The sequence below is a fragment of the Sorex fumeus genome, unplaced genomic scaffold (assembly GCF_029834395.1).
Source record: "Sorex fumeus unplaced genomic scaffold, SorFum_2.1 ptg000063l, whole genome shotgun sequence".
Lineage (NCBI taxonomy): Eukaryota > Metazoa > Chordata > Mammalia > Eulipotyphla > Soricidae > Sorex > Sorex fumeus.
The window spans coordinates 46,485,478-46,502,183 of NW_026606120.1; the positions used below are offsets into that span (position 1 = coordinate 46,485,478).

Genomic DNA, 16,706 nt, shown 5'->3' on the forward strand with positions numbered 1-16,706 from the left:
TCAGGAGGATCCAAATAGTTACCCAGTGGACCCTAGGAAACAGTCCTTGAGTGAGAGCATTGACAGGAGAGAAAACTTCCTGAAATCAAACTTCTGAAGTTTAAGATTCCACACCATGGGCAAGGCAGACTCTTCCCTTGGTGCTAGGTCCCAAGACAGAAACTTCCAGAGCTGTAGGACCCTCTATTCCTACCTGCCTCTGGCAGTGCCCAGAAAGCATTGGCTCCTTCTAAGTCACAAGGAAATTCCCGGAGGGACTGCCCACCCCGTCAAGGGGCAGCCACATGCCTGTCCTCAGTGCTCGAGAACATCTCAGAGAAACTGATGGTTCCAGCTCTCCCCCTCTGACCCCTCCCAGTCTACCACCCACTGGCTTCATGTTCTTGCTGGATTTGAAACTGAGGTGCCTGAAAAGAAAACTGGCACCAATGATAACTCCGGGTACTTGCAGAATGCAGAAGAGGAGAAAGTACCAGGTCATGATTTGCTGACCCTCTTCTGTCTTCAATCCATTTTCAAGGTAACCTCTCCTCATGATCAGACTTTGGTGAACTCTGTGTTATCGTAATTAAGTCTCTTTCCCTACGTGGTCACAGCTAAGAAGGAGAAGTGAGCTGGGGCATGGAGCAATAGTGCAGCGGGGAGGGCGTTTGCCTTGCACGTAGCCAACCCAGGGTTGACCCCTGGCATCCCATATGGTCCCCCAAGAACTGCCAGGAGTAATTCCTGAGCACAGAGCCAGGAGTAAGCCCTGAGCATCATCACGTGTGCCCCTCCTCAAGAAAAAAAAAAAGAGCTATGAATTCAACAGGTGGGGCTGGCGGCCTGGCAGGACACCTCTCAGGGGTGTCTCAGAGCTGACTCTCTGCTAAAACCCTTCTGACAACGATGGCTGGCAACAGCCTCCTTCCTTACAGCTGAATGCAAGTCTGATGTGTGACGAACACTGGAGCAGAAGGATGAGCTTCTGCACAGAAATGTTTTCAGGTGTGGTTTCTGAGATGTCTGTTGGCGACTCAGATGAAAGAACGCCTGGTTTCCCTATTTTCTTTTAATGATGACATCTATAAACGTAACCGTGCTGCCACGCACTGCCAGATGAGATGTGAATATGTCTTTTATTTCTGGTTGCCTAAACAGAATGCGTGAAAGAAAAAAAAGAAACCCACATGTAAAAGAATCCAGCATCGGAGGCCAAAAGGTAGTGTTAGATAGCAATTAGGCATGCCCTGATCCAGGCTCTTACCCTGGCACACATCCCGCGAGCATCGCCGAGTGCAGTCAGGGTGGCCCAGTTAATTCCCAGCACCAGAGAGCCTGAGCATCATCACATCCTCGGGCATCTGCACTGAACCACTGGCCTTGGTTAGCTGAGAATTGCCAGAAGGGTCCCTGGACCTCCTGGGCAGGAGTGAACCCTGCCCCTCCCCCAATATATCCACATCTACAGCCTCACTTTTTCATAGTCTTTCATAAGGGGCTGGAAAAACAGTTCACAGTAAGATGACCGCCTAAATACAGAGTCCATATTATACAGAATGATTAATAGGATTGGTTAAAAACTTCATCTTCAGAGAGGTTTGAATAGAGAAATCCCAATCCAATGACTCAGTGGGATGCTTTGGGGATCAAGTACAACCCTATACTTTGAAAACTTGTGTTTGTGGGGCCAGAAGGTTGTGTGGCTGCCGTGCACGCACCAACCAGGGTTTATCCCTGGCACAGTCAACTGGACCCTGAGCTCAGCCAGGAGTGGTCCCTGAACACAGGGTCAGGAATAAGCCTAGCTGGGTGTGGCCCCAAACTCCCCCAAACAAACAATAAAAAAGCTCCTTGAACTTGAAATTTGGGGGGCATGGGGTTCAGCTGGGACATAACCAGTGGTGCTCCAGGTTCTGTGCGCTGGGTTAGCTACTGGTCATACACAGAGGAGTGTGCGGTGCTGGGGGTCAAACTGAGTCCCCCATATGCAAAGCACCCCTTCCACCCTGCTGAGTCCTCTCTCCAGTCTGTCAGTCTCTTTATGACCTCCTTGAGAATGTTTTATCACTTCACCACGAGGCCCCCACCACCTGCCAAGTATCTCTCATGTGTAAGACGTTGGAAATAGCCCTGAAAGAGATATTTTCCTTCAAGGGTTTCATGAGTATCAAGAGGATGCAGGAATCTTCTATTCTTTCTCAGGAAATACTGACTGATCACCAGAAACATTTGCTTTCATGGATCTCCTTAAGCCAGGAGGATTTGAAATGTAAAGATATTAAGGTGGGGGAAATCTTTCCTTCAATGCTACATTAAACATTTAAACATTTTCCAGAAGGGCAGTTGGAAGAAACTGCCATATTCAAATAAAGGTCTGTGAACTTCATATTTCAAAGATCCAGGCAGATCTGAAAGACCTGAGAACACAACCTCTTGGAGGGGCTTTGGCAATTTATAGAGAGCAAAGCTATGAAACGCGAGAAAACGAAGCACTGCAGCGGGTGGGACGCTCCGGCCTCCCCCTCCCCGCAAACAAACAGTCATTTCTATCATTTCCAGATGGTCCCACCATGGCTATGTAAACAGACGGGAGGAAAATTCATCAGAAATGATGCTAAAAATAAAGAATCTGGACTTTCCTCAAACTTTTACTACCTCTTGAAAAACAATTGTAGTCAAGCCCTGAAAACAAGGTTTGTTCTCGTGCGTTTTCAGTGTCCCCCAAGTAGTACAGATGCTGATTAACTGACACAAAATTTTGCAACGGGACGTTGTGAAATGAACTGAAAGTAATTCCTCCTGTGCTTTGCAGCAGAGCCCTACGTGGTAATGTCCAGAGCAGAGAAACATACTGGTAGAGAGGAAGGGCTGCAGAGACGCTCAAAGGGCTGGGGGAGTCCCAGGTTCCACACCCCCTGCACTGCCTTGTCCCCCCTGCACACTTCTAAGAGTGAGCCCGAGCACCGGGCCAGGAGTAGCACCTAAACACCGCCTCCTTGGAAAAAAATGTTACAAGGCAAAGTCTCGCGAGGGCACACTCCGGGTTGGCCTCCACTACTGTTCTCTGCACCATCTGCCGTGCTGCCATGTTGTTGCCATCAACGGCAAAGCCCATCCCACACAGCTGGTGGGAACCGGCTCCCCAGCCCATTTCCTGGCTTTGAGGTCACCACCTTGGTAAGGTCAGCATCTGTTCTGTTCCAGGAAACAGTCGCAACTTCTGGTCTCTTGTACTTATTATCTCTCAGCCTTTCGAAGCTACAAATAAAATCATTCAGTCCTCTTCTAGGTTGAAATCTTTCATTAGGGGGCTGGACCGACAGTACAGCAGGCAAGGAGCTTGCTTGGCACACAGCTGGCTGGGTTCAATCCCCACCAACTCACACGGTCTCTCCAGCTCTTCCCAGAGTGAGTTTAGTGCACAGTCACGAGTAAGCCCTGAACACCATTGGGTGTGGCCCCCAAATAAAACCAAGTCCAAATCTTTTGCTGGGCGTCTGGGGGCAGGGGGTGATTCAAAGGGCTGGAGCACATGTTTTTCAAGCAGGGAGTCCAGGTTCCATCCTCGGCACCACATGGTCCCCTGAACATCACCAGGAGTTACCCCTAGCACCAAGCTGGAGCAGCCCCTGAGCCTCACTAGGTATGGCCGCAAACCACAAAAAAAAAAAAAAAAAAGGAAAGACAATATGATTTAGCAAGGCATATCAAATTGAACCCTTGCTACCTATTAAGGGAAGCCTTTCGGGGTCAGGAAGATAGCTCACGCAGCAGATGCATGCTGATGACATGTGCAGAAATGAGAGTTTGATCACATGGTCTCTCGAGAACCACCAGGCCTGGCCCTGTGGCTCGACATCAACAGCATGTGCGGCCCACAAAAAAGACAACTAGGGGCTGGAGCTGTAGCACAGTGAATAGGGCGTTTGCCTTGCACGCAGCCGACCCGGGTTCAATTCCCAGCATCCCATATGGTCCCCCGAGCACTGCCAGAAGTAATTCCTGAGTGCATGAGCCAGGAGTAACCCTTGTGCATCGCCGGGTGTGACCCAAAAAGGAAAAAAAAAAAGACAACTAGAGGAAGTTGGGCTGGAGCGATAGCACAGCGGGTAGGGCGTTCGCCTTACAAGCGGCCAACATGGCCGACCCGAGTTCGATTCCTCCGCCCCTCTCGGAGAGCCCGGCAAGCTACCGAGAGTATTCGATATGCCAGACACAGTAACAACAAAGTCTCCAATGGAGACGTTACTGGGCCCGCTCGAGCAAATCGACGATCAACGGGAGGGCCTTTACCTTTACCTAGAGGAAGGAACACCTTTCTACCCCCACGCCTTCTAAGCGTGGCGTGGAAATGTTCCCTCTTCCGTTTCCCTCCCCCTCTTTGTCTCGAGGGCTGGATCTGACTCACTCTTCAAAGATCAGATTAAAACTGAACTCTTCCCTGACTCCAAGCCTCAGCCCTGAAGCTGGACTCTGTCCACCCCTCTTCGGAGACCCTGCTAGGATCTGCTTACACGCTGGTGGTGATCGGTTTCTATTCGTGTCTGTCTTTTGTACCCAAACATGGTGAACCCCTTAGGGGCAGACGGGGAAGGTATTTCTTACCATTGTGCCTTCATGACCCCAACACAGGGACTAGGATGCTACAGAGTAAATATCTAGCAGGTAAGTGAAGAAAACGAATGAACAGGAAAAGCAGATGAATTCTGGACTAGCGTGAGGGCAGAGGAAGATGCCACTGCCTCATTGCCCTTGACTCTGAGAGTGTGGATTATCCAGGCAGGGCTCAGGGCCCTCCAGGGCTGCCCCCAGCAACTCGTGGAGGGACCACATGGTCCTGGGGACCCAATCAGGGTCAGCTGTATGTAAGGGACGTGCATATCGCCCTGGACACTTGCTGGCCCCTCACTTGACTCTCTTCTTCTATTTGTTTTTATTTTGTGGTGCCAAGGGTTAAAAAATGATGAGTTTTTATTTGGATAGTCTACTTTTATGGCCTTGTTCTTTTTGCTATCTTTCTATATTAAGGTAAAATAGGTAATTTACTAATTAGATAAATTAGACGATTTAATATGCAATATCCAGATGTCTAGTTGATTCTTTTTTTCATGGGCAAGCTTCGGAGAGCCCGGCAAGCTACCGAGAGTATTCGATATGCCAGACACAGTAACAACAAAGTCTCCAATGGAGACGTTACTGGGCCCGCTCGAGCAATTTCTTAAATCTCTTAGGTAATATAAATTAGGCATTTTGTTGTGATGTTCTTTCTTTCTTTCTTTCTTTCTTTCTTTCTTTCTTTCTTTCTTTCTTTTCCTTCCTTCCTTCCTTCCTTCCTTCCTTCCTTCCTTCCTTTCTTTCTTTCTGTCTGTCTTTTTCTTCCTTTTCTTTTTTTTAAAATTTTAGTCCACACCCGGTGGTGCCCAGGGCTGTCTCCTGGCTTTGTGCTCAGGGATCACTCTTGGCAGTGCTCAGGGGACCCTGTGGGGTGCTGGGGAATAGACCTGAGTTGGCTGCATGCAAGGCAAGCACCCTACCTGCTGTACTATCACTCTGGCCCCTGAGGTGTGTCTTAAAGCTCTGAACTGCCTGTTCCTTTACTTTGTCCTCTAAGTAACTCTCTTACTTCTCGTGTTAGCATCCTTCTCATGTTTGGTGATACCCTCACCCCCTTCTCTTTGTCGCTGAGATGTCTGGGGGCTGTCTCGTTGTGGCTACCACGCTAGTCCACTTGAGCTAAGCATTTGCACAGTTCAGCAGTTGTGGCTGCTACACCAACAGTGTGGTGTGGTGCTGTGGATGGCATTGGAGGCCTCCTGTGTGCAAGGCAGGTGCTATACCCCTGAACCAGATGCCTGGGCCCTGTTTGGTGACTCTGAAGCGATGCACTTTTTTTGATGTCGGGTCCCTGTTGCTCTGCCTGGAAATATGCTTGCTACGCTTGTTAAGAGGGAGGGGCAGGCTGGGTATGTGACTGAGTCCACTGCATATGGCTCAGCCTGCAAGGGGGAGAAGTAGGCTGGCTATGTGGTCGAGTGTCCCGCAGACACGTCTCCAAAAGGAGCTGACACTGGAGGTGCAGGGCCCTCGGGCAGCCGTGCTGGTCAAGTGTCAGCCACCACTGGGGTGCTCAGACCCAGGGGCGCTACTGGGCTGGGAGTTCAGGGTAGGATGTGGACCCCACCTCTCCCTGGAAGTTGCCCCAGGTACCCATGCTCCTCATTTTTGGCAGTGATCATCTGCTTCCATCCTGCCTACCAGGGAATCCTCACCACTCCCCAGAATACCAATTCTCTTCTTGCCAGAGCTTGGATTTTTTTTTTTTATTAAAACCTTTTCTCATTACTTTATTTTTAAAGATCCAGGACAGGAAGGGCAGGCCACGGCAAGTGTCAGTGTGCCATCGAAGAGTGGAAATGCCAAGGAGTGATGAAGGAATGTCAGCAGAGAGCTTGGCAGATGCTGGGGAAACCACCGCCCTTCCCCTCGCCCTTTCCTGCCCCTTCACACTTGGAGCTGGCTGATCGCCATATCGCACTGGGGACGCGAAGTGGCCAAGAGAGCAGACAAAGAGCTTTATGAACGCAAGAAAGAGAGAAGGAAGCTCGGCGGCGGGAGAGGCTGGGTTTGCTCTCAGTGGAGTGCAACCTGCCGGGCTGGAAGGAGCTACAAGCACTGCCAGGTTTGGCCTAAACGCAAAAAAGCAAAACAAAACCAAAGAAGGGGCCCAGGTAGATAGTTCAACAGGTTGGAACACATGCTCTCAATGCCAGAGCACAGGCTTGATCCCCAGCACCCCACTGCCCTCCAGATACTATGCCAGGCCTAGACCCTGGCCCTGCCAGGTATCACTCAAATACAAACAAAACAAATATGTCTTGGTAAAATTTCTGATTTCCCCCTCAAAATGTATATGAGACCGGAGAGATAGCACAGGGGTCAAAGCACTTGTCTTATACACGGCTGTCACAAGTTCAATCTGTGGAACTATATACGGTCCCCTGAGTACCGCCAGGAGTGATCCTTAAGCAGAACCAGGAGTAAACCCTGACCCCCACCAACTGTGACTCCAAAACCAAAACAATAATTATTTTTAAATAATTATTTTAAAAGATGGGCTAGAGCGATAGTACAGTGGGTAGAGTATTTGTCTTGCACACGTCCAACCCAGGTGTGATCCTCTGGATCCCGTATGGTACCCTGAGCAAGGCCAAAAGTAATTTCTGAGCGCAGAGCCAGGAGTAACCCCTGAACATCACTGCATATACTGCCTGCCCCACTCCCCACAAAAAAAAAACCCTCAAATATTTCCAAAATAAAAGAGAAATCTAGCAAAAGGGCCAGAGCAGTAGCAGGGCACTTGCCTTGCACACAGTCAACCTGGGTTCAATCCCCAGCACCCCATATGGTTCTCTGAACCTGCTAAGAGTGATCCCTGCGCTCAACGCCAGGAGTCAGTCCTGAGCACTGCCAGGTGTAACAACAATCACTTAATCACTTAATCACTTAACTTCCCGTTAGTCGTCGATTTGCTCGAGCGGGCGCCAGTAACGTCTCCATTTGTCCCTGTCGCGTGCTAGTGTAGCCCAATGGCATCTCTTCGCTCCGGGAACATGGAGGGCCTCAAACCGATCGTTCATGATCTTGACAAAGAACAACAAAACAAAACAAAACAAAAAAAGGAGGGGCCAGAGCAATAGTACAGCAGACAGGGTGTTTGCCTTGCACATGGCAGACATGGGTTTGATCCCTAGTATCCCATATGGTTCCCCAGCACTGCCAGGAATAATTTCTGAGTGCAAAGCCAGGAATAACCCTTGAGCATTGCCAGGTGTGACTCCCCCCCCAAAAAAAAGGAGAGAGAGAGAGAGAGTGAGAGAGAGAATCAAGCTAAAGTAAGTTAATTTAAACAATAAAATTAACTTTATATCATTAACAGGCAACCATAAGTGCCAGACAAAAGATTTCCCTGGTTCATCCAAGATTTCCTAAAAGGTTGCTTCTAAAGCAACCCATAAACTTGCCAACCATCAGAGTGCACCAACAGATTCTCCAGTCCCTGGAAGGTCTTTCCTGCTTACGTTGTTCAAGGCAGAACAAAGCTGTTCCACTGAGCAGCTTAATATACATGGGCAAAAGAGCTGGGGTTTTTGTTTGTTTGTTTTTTATTTTTATTAGTGAGACACCATGAGGTACAGTTGTAAACTTACAAATTTTTGTGCTTGGGTTTCAATTATACTATGATCTAATACCCATCTCTCCACCAGTGCCCATTTCCCACCACCACGGATCCCAGTATCCCTCCCAACCCCCATCCCCCCATCCCACCCTGCCACTGTGGCAGGGCATTCCCTTTTGTTCTCGCTCCCCTTTTGGGTATTGTGGTTTGCAAAAGAGGCATTGAGTGGCAATCATATTTGGTCTATAGTCTACTTTCAGCATGCTTCTCCCATCCTGGGAGGATCCTCCCAACACCCTTTATTTGGTGCTTCCTTCTCTATCTGAGCTCCCCAAAAGAGCTGTTTGAGGTTATTAAGTTACATGATGATTTGTTACATGGAAATAGATCACTGAAAATTTCCCTCACAAATGTGGGCAACTAAGAATTGTCCTGAATAGAACATCTGAAAAAACATATAGATGGTCAAGAGGTAATGAAAAGATACTCATCATCTCTTATTAAGAAAATTAAATCAAAACAAAATTGAGATATCCCTTTCACCCAGCGACAATGGCTATTATCCCAAAGATAAGGAACAAGCATTGGAAAGATGTGGCGAGAGCAGCTCTTTGGATGTAGAACTACAAATGGGTGCTGTTATTATAGAAAGCACCCTCAAGATGCCTCACAAAATCAAACAGGGGCCGGCGTGACAGGTTAAGGTGCCAGCTTTGCACATGTCCAGCAGATTCAATCCCCAGCATGCCATATGGTCCCTCAAGCCTGTAAGGAGTGATCCCTGAGCAAGAAGCCAGGAGTAAGCCCAGAATACAGCTGGATATGGCAAAAACAAACAAACAAACAACAACAAAAAATAACACTGCACACAACCACAGTGTTATTCACAATAACCAAGACCTAGAAAGAACCCAAGCACCCAGTCAGATGTGTATATAAAGAAGATGTGATATCAAAACACAATAACAGACAGACTCTGTGCTCAGGGGTCACTCCTGGAGGGGCACAAGGGTTCCTATGTGGAGGAACAAACCCAGCGCCCTGTCCACTATACTATCACTCCAGCCCCACAGGCTGATTTTTTAAGCTGCCATCTGAAACATACAACACTAGCCACACTGTTGTATCATCAAAAAAAGAAGACAGTTCTCCACATGCCCCACCCACCAGGACCACCTCAGGGATGCTGGGTCAGCAACCAACTGACACAGGGAGTGTCAGAAGACACAGAAAGAAGCTAGCAAGTGGAATGACAGCTGGGACACCGGCATCACACAGAGTGAGACCAGACGGCACCTTCCTTGAAAGAAAGAAGGAAGCAGTTCGTTCTCACTATACAATTTTACCATGAACAAGTGCTGAGGGCTTAAGCACTCCTGCTCTGTCTTCTCTTCTAAGAGAGGATGTGGGTCAGACGGGGGCACTTGCCTTGCATGTGGGAGCTGCTGGGCTTGAGTCCTGGCCCCACCAAAACAAAAGTGAGAAGAGGTCACTTTCTCTTGGGATACTTTACCTTTCTGAAAGCTGCCGGATCTGTGGGATCCCCATGTACTTATGGAAATGCTCCAGGACGTTCATTACGCCCTCAAGAAGATTGGCAACTTCTCCATACTGCCTTCTCCTGGTCATGGCTCTGGAAGGAAATAAGAAATTCAGAACTCAAGCAAAACGGAGGCCACAAGGCAGAGATGCAGAAGGGCCTGCTCTGAAGCCTAAGGCGGCAGCACGACCCTAGGTACTGGTGTCTGATGCTGTGGACGTGGGAATACACCTGGTCCAAAGCCTCAAGGTGACATCATTTAGTAAAGGAGGAAGGCCAGCCAACACCTGATACAAGTAAAATAACTGAATTCTAAACAAAAGTACAAGTTAGACCTGTGAGAGGTACAGAAGAATGAGTGATGGCCTCACAGCAAGGTGAAAGATGGCAGGATCTGGGAAGGTTTCATGGATGTGGGTTCTGGGTTGGGTTCGGGAACTAGGCAGATTCTGGCAGAGAACAAAAGCAGGAATATTACAGCTTATGGGCAAACCAAACACAGCTTTCCACAGCAAAAGATATTTCTATGGAATGATAAAGCAAATCTGTAGGTTTTAAGTCACTGTCAAGGTATCTACGTGACGTCTATTTTCCTTACTGCTAAGATTAATGAAGTGTAAAGAAACGGATGCTGATAAAAATCAATAATTACACATAGCAAGGAAAGGAGAAACAAATATAAATTTTTCATTAGGTTTGGGATTCCGAATTAAATTTATAATTTATGGCTTCCCTGAAGAAGTCAGATTTCAAAAGAACGGATAAGTTTAAACCAAGTTGACTGGCTGATACCACTGCCTGGTCTGACAGTTTGGTGGAGCATCTGGGGGAAGGGGAAGGAATGTGCTGTTCCCACCTCCCGCCGGCCTGCTGTTCTGCTCACTACTCACGGGCAAATAGACCAAGATTCACCGAAGCCCAGGCAAAACCCTGGTGAGATCAACCAGGAAATCACCAATGCCCCAACCTTGACTTAGGATACTTGATCCAGATTTCTGTGATAAAACTTTTCCTTTCTTTTTTCTTTTTTTTTCCTTTTTTTCCCCTTTGCCAAACCCAGCAGTGCTCAGGGATCAATTCTGGCAGGGCTTGGGGGACCATATGGGGTGTCAGAGATTGAACCCAGGTCAGCCGTGTGCAAGGCTGGTGCCTACCCACTGCACGATCTCTCCAGTCCCCTTTGTTTCTGGGCCACACTAATCAGTCAGTGCTGAGGGATCACTCCTGGTGGGGCTCAGGGGATCACATGTGGTGCCCGGGATTGAACTTGGGTCAGCCGTGTGTAGGGCACATGCCCGCATGCTGTACTAGCAGGCCTCCATTCTTTCTTTCTCAAACAAGATGTTATACTGAGGCTGGGGCAGGAGAAATTCTCAGTCTGAGAAAGACCGTAGAAGTGAATGGGCACATCACAATCTTGCCTGCAGGGAAGGGCTTGGGCTTACCTCTTTGTGGTAAATAACCATCTCTTCCTCTAAATATTCTTAAGCATAGTCCCCTATAGATCCTCCACAAGTCAAAGAGAAACGTTACTAACTTTAGAAAAAGTGCTGGGTGTGTGTGTGTGGGGGGGTGGAACAGAGCCACAGTATAGCAGGTGGGGCATTTGCCTTGCACGCGGCCATCCTGGGTTCAATCCCTGGCATTCCAATCCCCTGAGTATCGCCAGGAGTGATTCCTGGATGAAGAGCCAGGAGCAACCCCTGAGCATTGCCGGGTGTGGTCCAAAGACAAAAAAACAAACCACCACCAACAAAAAAGTGGTTTGAGTTGGGGACAGCACAGTAGAACACCTGCTCTGCATGGGCAGTTGCTGGGTTCAATCCCCAGCACCACACCCCACGCCTTCAGCACTACCAGATGTGGTCCTTCGGCCCAGTACCATCAGGCTAGAGCACCCAGGGCATAAGTCCAACAGATGTGGTCCCACAACAATAAAAAGAGAATTGGCTATATAAGTGGGTTTACAAACACATGGGCGGAATGATAAACCAGAGAGCTGTTCTCATCTAGCACACTCAAGCACGGTGCAACTCAGTCCAGCTTACAAGAAAGACGGGCCAAAGGGCAGGGTTTGAGTAGAAGCTTGATAGGGAAAAGTTAAGCCTGAAATCGGCCTGATCAGGGCAAATCTATGCATGGATGCACTTCACATTGATGGAGCCCCTCGCTACCCTTCTGGGTGTGATTCAGGAGCGTGCTGCTTCCGAACAACCAGAGAGCACAAAGTAAAATGGGTGACTGACCGCTGAGGGCCAATCTGCAGCATGTGGGCAGGATGCTGAGACTCAGAGGACATATGCCTTTGATGCCATTTCCTCTGTGGGACCCTCACTTCCCAGGGTCCCCGAAGGGAAAGTGGACCCAGCTCACTCAAGGGAGTCGACACCGCCGGCCAGCATGTGCAGGTGGTTCAGCGTAGTGATGGAGGTGGTCAGGTGGCGTTTGGCGTGATCTAACTGCTTGATATCGCGGGTGATTTCTTTGACCTAAATGATTAAAAAGCACAACAAAGAAAGGAGGCAGTCAGGAAGCAAACTCATCTGCAAGTGGCTCCACAAGAAAACAATGCAAATGAAACAAGGGGAGAAGATTCTCACTACAAATAATGAAGGTAATTTCTACTCTGCTTGCTTGGATTTAAGTTGGTATTTCATCAGGGATCTTTTATCTGGGTGTGGGAGCGGGGAGGAAGGGGAGGGAAGTGGAAAGCCCATGTCCTCCAGTGCTCAGGGCTCACTCTGGGTCTGTGCTCTGCGATCCCTCCTGGCAGGGCTCCAGGGACCATGTGGGGTGCTCGGTATCGAACCCCGGTCAGCCAGGTGCCAGGCAACAGCCAGCTGCTGTTCTGTCATTCCAGACTCCTCTTCAGAAACCATTACCCAGGGTCATAAAATCCTCAGTTCTGAGAATGAAGCAACCTTTTTTTTTAACTACAAATGAAGAAACCAAAATAGAAATTGAGGGACTGGGAAGATAATACAGAGGGTAGTGCTGGCCTTGCACACAACCAACTCAGTTTCCATCCCTGGCATCACATAGGGTTCCCTGAGCCCCATCACGAGTGGTCCCTGAGTGCAGAGTAAGCCCTGAGCACAGCTGGGTGTGGCCCCCCAAATAAAACACTGCCCCTCTGGGCCCTAGCACTGAACCACCAGGTCTGCACTACAGATCTGGGAAGTGCTGAAGAAAGCCTGGCCACCCCAAGCTCTGCATCCATATATACACAGGCGCATATGTGTATATGTGTATGTGTGTGTCTGTGTGTATATAATATGTGCATATACACATTCAAGTTTGATTTTAAATATGTTTGAAAGATGCTTTAAAAAAAAGATCTCAGAATGATGTGTGCATGAATGATGCAAGAAAACCATAATTAGCAGGGTCTTAAGTCCAGTAACTCAAGAAAAATGGTTTAATAAAAGACTAGATCTTAAAAATCCTCATCACGTGTTTACCAAACTTTACTGATCACTTTGCAATATACACAGAGAGCAAATCATGCTGCGTCCCTGAAAGTCATGTTTCATGTGAATCTTACCTCTAGTTACTTGCTAATGTGTAATAAAATTTTAATGATTTGTCATTGTTTTATAATACTCTAAGGCTTTAGGAGGAGAGTGTCACACAGTTAGTCTCACTATACCTCTGCAAAGTCCCCGTGCCAACTCTACCAAAATGACCCTTCATCTATACCTTTGGTTTTGGCCCACACCCAGCTCACTGCTCAGGGGGTGCTCCTGGTAGTGTTTGGGGGTCCATGCAGTGCCAGGGATCAAACCTGGGCCCCCCATAAGAAAACCATGCACACAGCCCTTTGAGTTATCTCCCTGGCCTCAGCCAATTCTGCCCACCCCTTTCCCTCTGGTACCCATCTATTCGGAGTCTAAGAGTCACTTTTCTTGTTTTGCCTGCTTGCTTTTGTTTTATATTTCATCTGAGTCAAGTCAGCTGTTCAGTGTCTTCCACTTCCTGACTTACTTAGCATAAACACCTTAAGTTTCATCCACATTGTCCCGAAGGACAGTTCCTATTCTTTTTGAACAGGAAGCAGCATTTCACTGAATGTATATATAAATATGCGTATGCGTGTGTGTGTGTGTGTATATATATATATATATATATATACACACACACACACATATACACAAACACACACACACAATCACAAAGCTTCTTTACCCAGCACAGCAGTTGCTGCCTTTTCCTCTGGACTGCTGTCTTGAAATACTTTCTGTCTTTCACTATGAGCTTATGTTGCAGTAAGATCTGATAGGAGAGTCTTTAGAGATAGTACAGGGGGCAGGGCACTTTCCTTGCACCTGGCTGACCCATGTTCGATCCCTGGCACCACATATGGACCCCTGAGTCCTACCAAGAGTGATCCTAAGGACAGAGCTGGGAATAAGCTCTGAACTCTGCCAGGAGTGTCTCTCCCAAACACCAGCAACAACAAAAACAAAGACCTGATAGGAGTTTCTTGTATAAAGAAGATGGATCTTGCTTTTTATCTACAGAGCCATTCTGTGTCTTTTGACTGATGAGTCCAGACCACTCACAGATGTTATTGTTCTTACTTAACAGTTAAAAAAAAAAAAGTGAATTCATAGACATTACATTATGTGGTGAGAATCTGAGCTCAGGAGTTAGCATTTCACAGTGCCTCCCACAGAGCAGGAGTGGGTGAGGCTGGATTCTTGGTCAGCAGAAGGCCTCTGAGTACATCACCGGAGGACACAAATTCGTAGAGTGAGAACTTAATCAAAAACACACGCATGTATCGCAGCAGGATGCATTTAACCTCCCAGATCACATACCAGTTTTCATAAGTTACGTATCATATATCTTAGCAGAGAAATACAAGATAGAAGCATATGCCAAAGAAAGGAATCCAAAGTGAGGAGGAAGCTATTTTGGGGAAAAGGAGAGAAGAAAACTTTCCCCCTTTAAAATCGGGGCTGCAGATGGAGACCAGCAGGGACGGTGAATCACCCACATTTCCCAGCCACTCCGGATGGAACTGGAACGGACTCAGAGGCCTGCTCCAGAGACCCGAGGGCCGCAGCAGGTAAGACGAGGACCACTGCAGGAGGGTGGCTGCCTGATAAGTAAATTCCACTGCAAAAAAGTGAGATCAAGGGCCAGGGAGAGAACACAAGAGCTGGACTGCACGGCCTGAGTGTGGGGGTCCCAGGTTTGGTCCCAGGTATTGAATGGTTCTCAAGCACCAATCAGGAGTGAGCCCTGAATATCTCTAGGTGTGCGCAAATACCCCCCAAGGAGTTAGGTAGAAACCCAAACTCACCATTTGCTCTGATTTTTCTGCTTTGTCTTTGATGTCTTTGATTTTGCCAAAGAGCTGCTGAATAGCTTTCTGGGCCTCTTCAAGAGCCTAGGATAAGAGAAATAGATTAAAAAAACAAAAAGCAAGAAACAGTGCAAAATCAGGACCTGTCCCTACTCTGCAATCAAGCTCGGTCTGGCTGGAGGCGGACAGGGATGGGGGCAGGGAAGGGAATAATAAAACTTACTGATTCGTTTTATTTTCATGGACAATTTTACTGGACTAAAGTAGAAAAGACAAGCAAAAGTACAGTGCTTGGATATACGCAAATACTTAAAATTCTTGCCAAATTGCTCAGTAAATAAAGCTTTAATTAAAAAACAAAACTACCTCCTTTCAGCTCAACAATTACTATACATACTGATGACAACAAATAAATAAGACAGAGACCAGAGACACATAGCACAGCAGGGAGGGTGCTTGCCTTGCAGGAGGCTGACCCGGGTTCGATCCCTGGCATCCCATATGGTCCCTGGAGCACCGCCTGGGACCTGAGAGCAGAGCCAGGAGTAACCCCTAAGCATTCACCAAAATAATTAAATAAGACAAATCCACCTGTGTGTTACCATGAGCGTGTGTGCGTGTGTGTACACAAAGTCACACTGACCTGCAAAGTCTATAAAAGGACAGAAGTGGCTCTACCAATGCAGGCAGGGAAAATGTCAACTTTTAGAAGCTCCCCAAGATGGCTGTCAGGGGCAAGGAGAGGATATAGTAGACAGGGCACATGCCTGGTCAAACCCCGGCGCACCATATGGTCCTCTCAGCATCACTGAGTGCCGTCCTAAAGGTCCCAGCACCACAGGGTGTGGTCCTGGAGGCGCCCCCAGGGCTCTGCTGGAGTGAGCTGGAGAATCCCCAGCATCAAATCCTCAGGCCCACCCACCCAACTGGCTGAGGAGAATCGCTGTTGGCCTCAACAACAACAATAAAGATTGCATTTAAACACACACACACATACACACACACACACACACACACAATTTTGCCTGGGAACCTCAGAATATCGAGGCTGGGGCTACATTTTAGCAGTGGAGCATTTGCACTTGCCTTGCACAGCACGTGTAAGGCCCTGGGTTCAATTCCTGGTACCACAAAGAAAAAAAAAACCAAAAACCAAAAAACAACAACAACAAAAACAAAAAACAAACAAACAAAACAAAACAAAACAAAAAAACAAAAAAGCCCAGAATATGTAGTTCCCTCCATTTGCAAACCAACAAAATGGAGTTAGAAGGGCACTGAACACTGAAGATGGGTGACATGTTGCCAGTGAATTAAAAGCCCACACAGTTATATACTGCACATGAAAAGTATTACAAGCCACAGTAGCTTCTGCAAGTAGGAGAAGCTACATTCAGGGAATTGGGAGGGCACAAAAGCCACACACATGCACAGCATATGGACTCATAGGAGAGGCAGCAGCCAAAGAAGAACTCAGGCTTCATTTCATCTCGGCACTTTATTTATTTTGGTTTAAGAGTAGCCTGTCCAAACTGGGCTTCCCAGACCCTTTGTAAAATAGAAAATAGGCCAACGTAATCCCAAAGCTGTGTGTGCCATCCATCCGGATTATTGGGAGGCAGCCAAGCCTCCTGAGAACACCCTAGGAGAGAGGGGAGCAGCGCTGAGGAGGGAGGAGACAGGTCGAGGAGAACTGA

The 16,706-nt window shown here is 47.8% G+C and overlaps 1 protein-coding gene across 1 annotated transcript in view; it reads right to left on the reverse strand.

The window, feature by feature from the left end:
- VPS53 (VPS53 subunit of GARP complex) overlaps positions 1 to 16,706 on the reverse strand; it is a 158,434-nt gene that overhangs the window by 94,792 nt on the left and 46,936 nt on the right. Inside the window, exons 5-7 of the mRNA XM_056126892.1 lie at positions 15,007 to 15,093; positions 12,072 to 12,187; positions 9,672 to 9,791 (exon numbers count right to left, since the gene is read on the reverse strand). Of these exons, the coding sequence (XP_055982867.1) occupies positions 9,672 to 9,791; positions 12,072 to 12,187; positions 15,007 to 15,093 (323 nt within the window). The remainder of the gene's footprint in view (positions 1 to 9,671; positions 9,792 to 12,071; positions 12,188 to 15,006; positions 15,094 to 16,706) is intronic.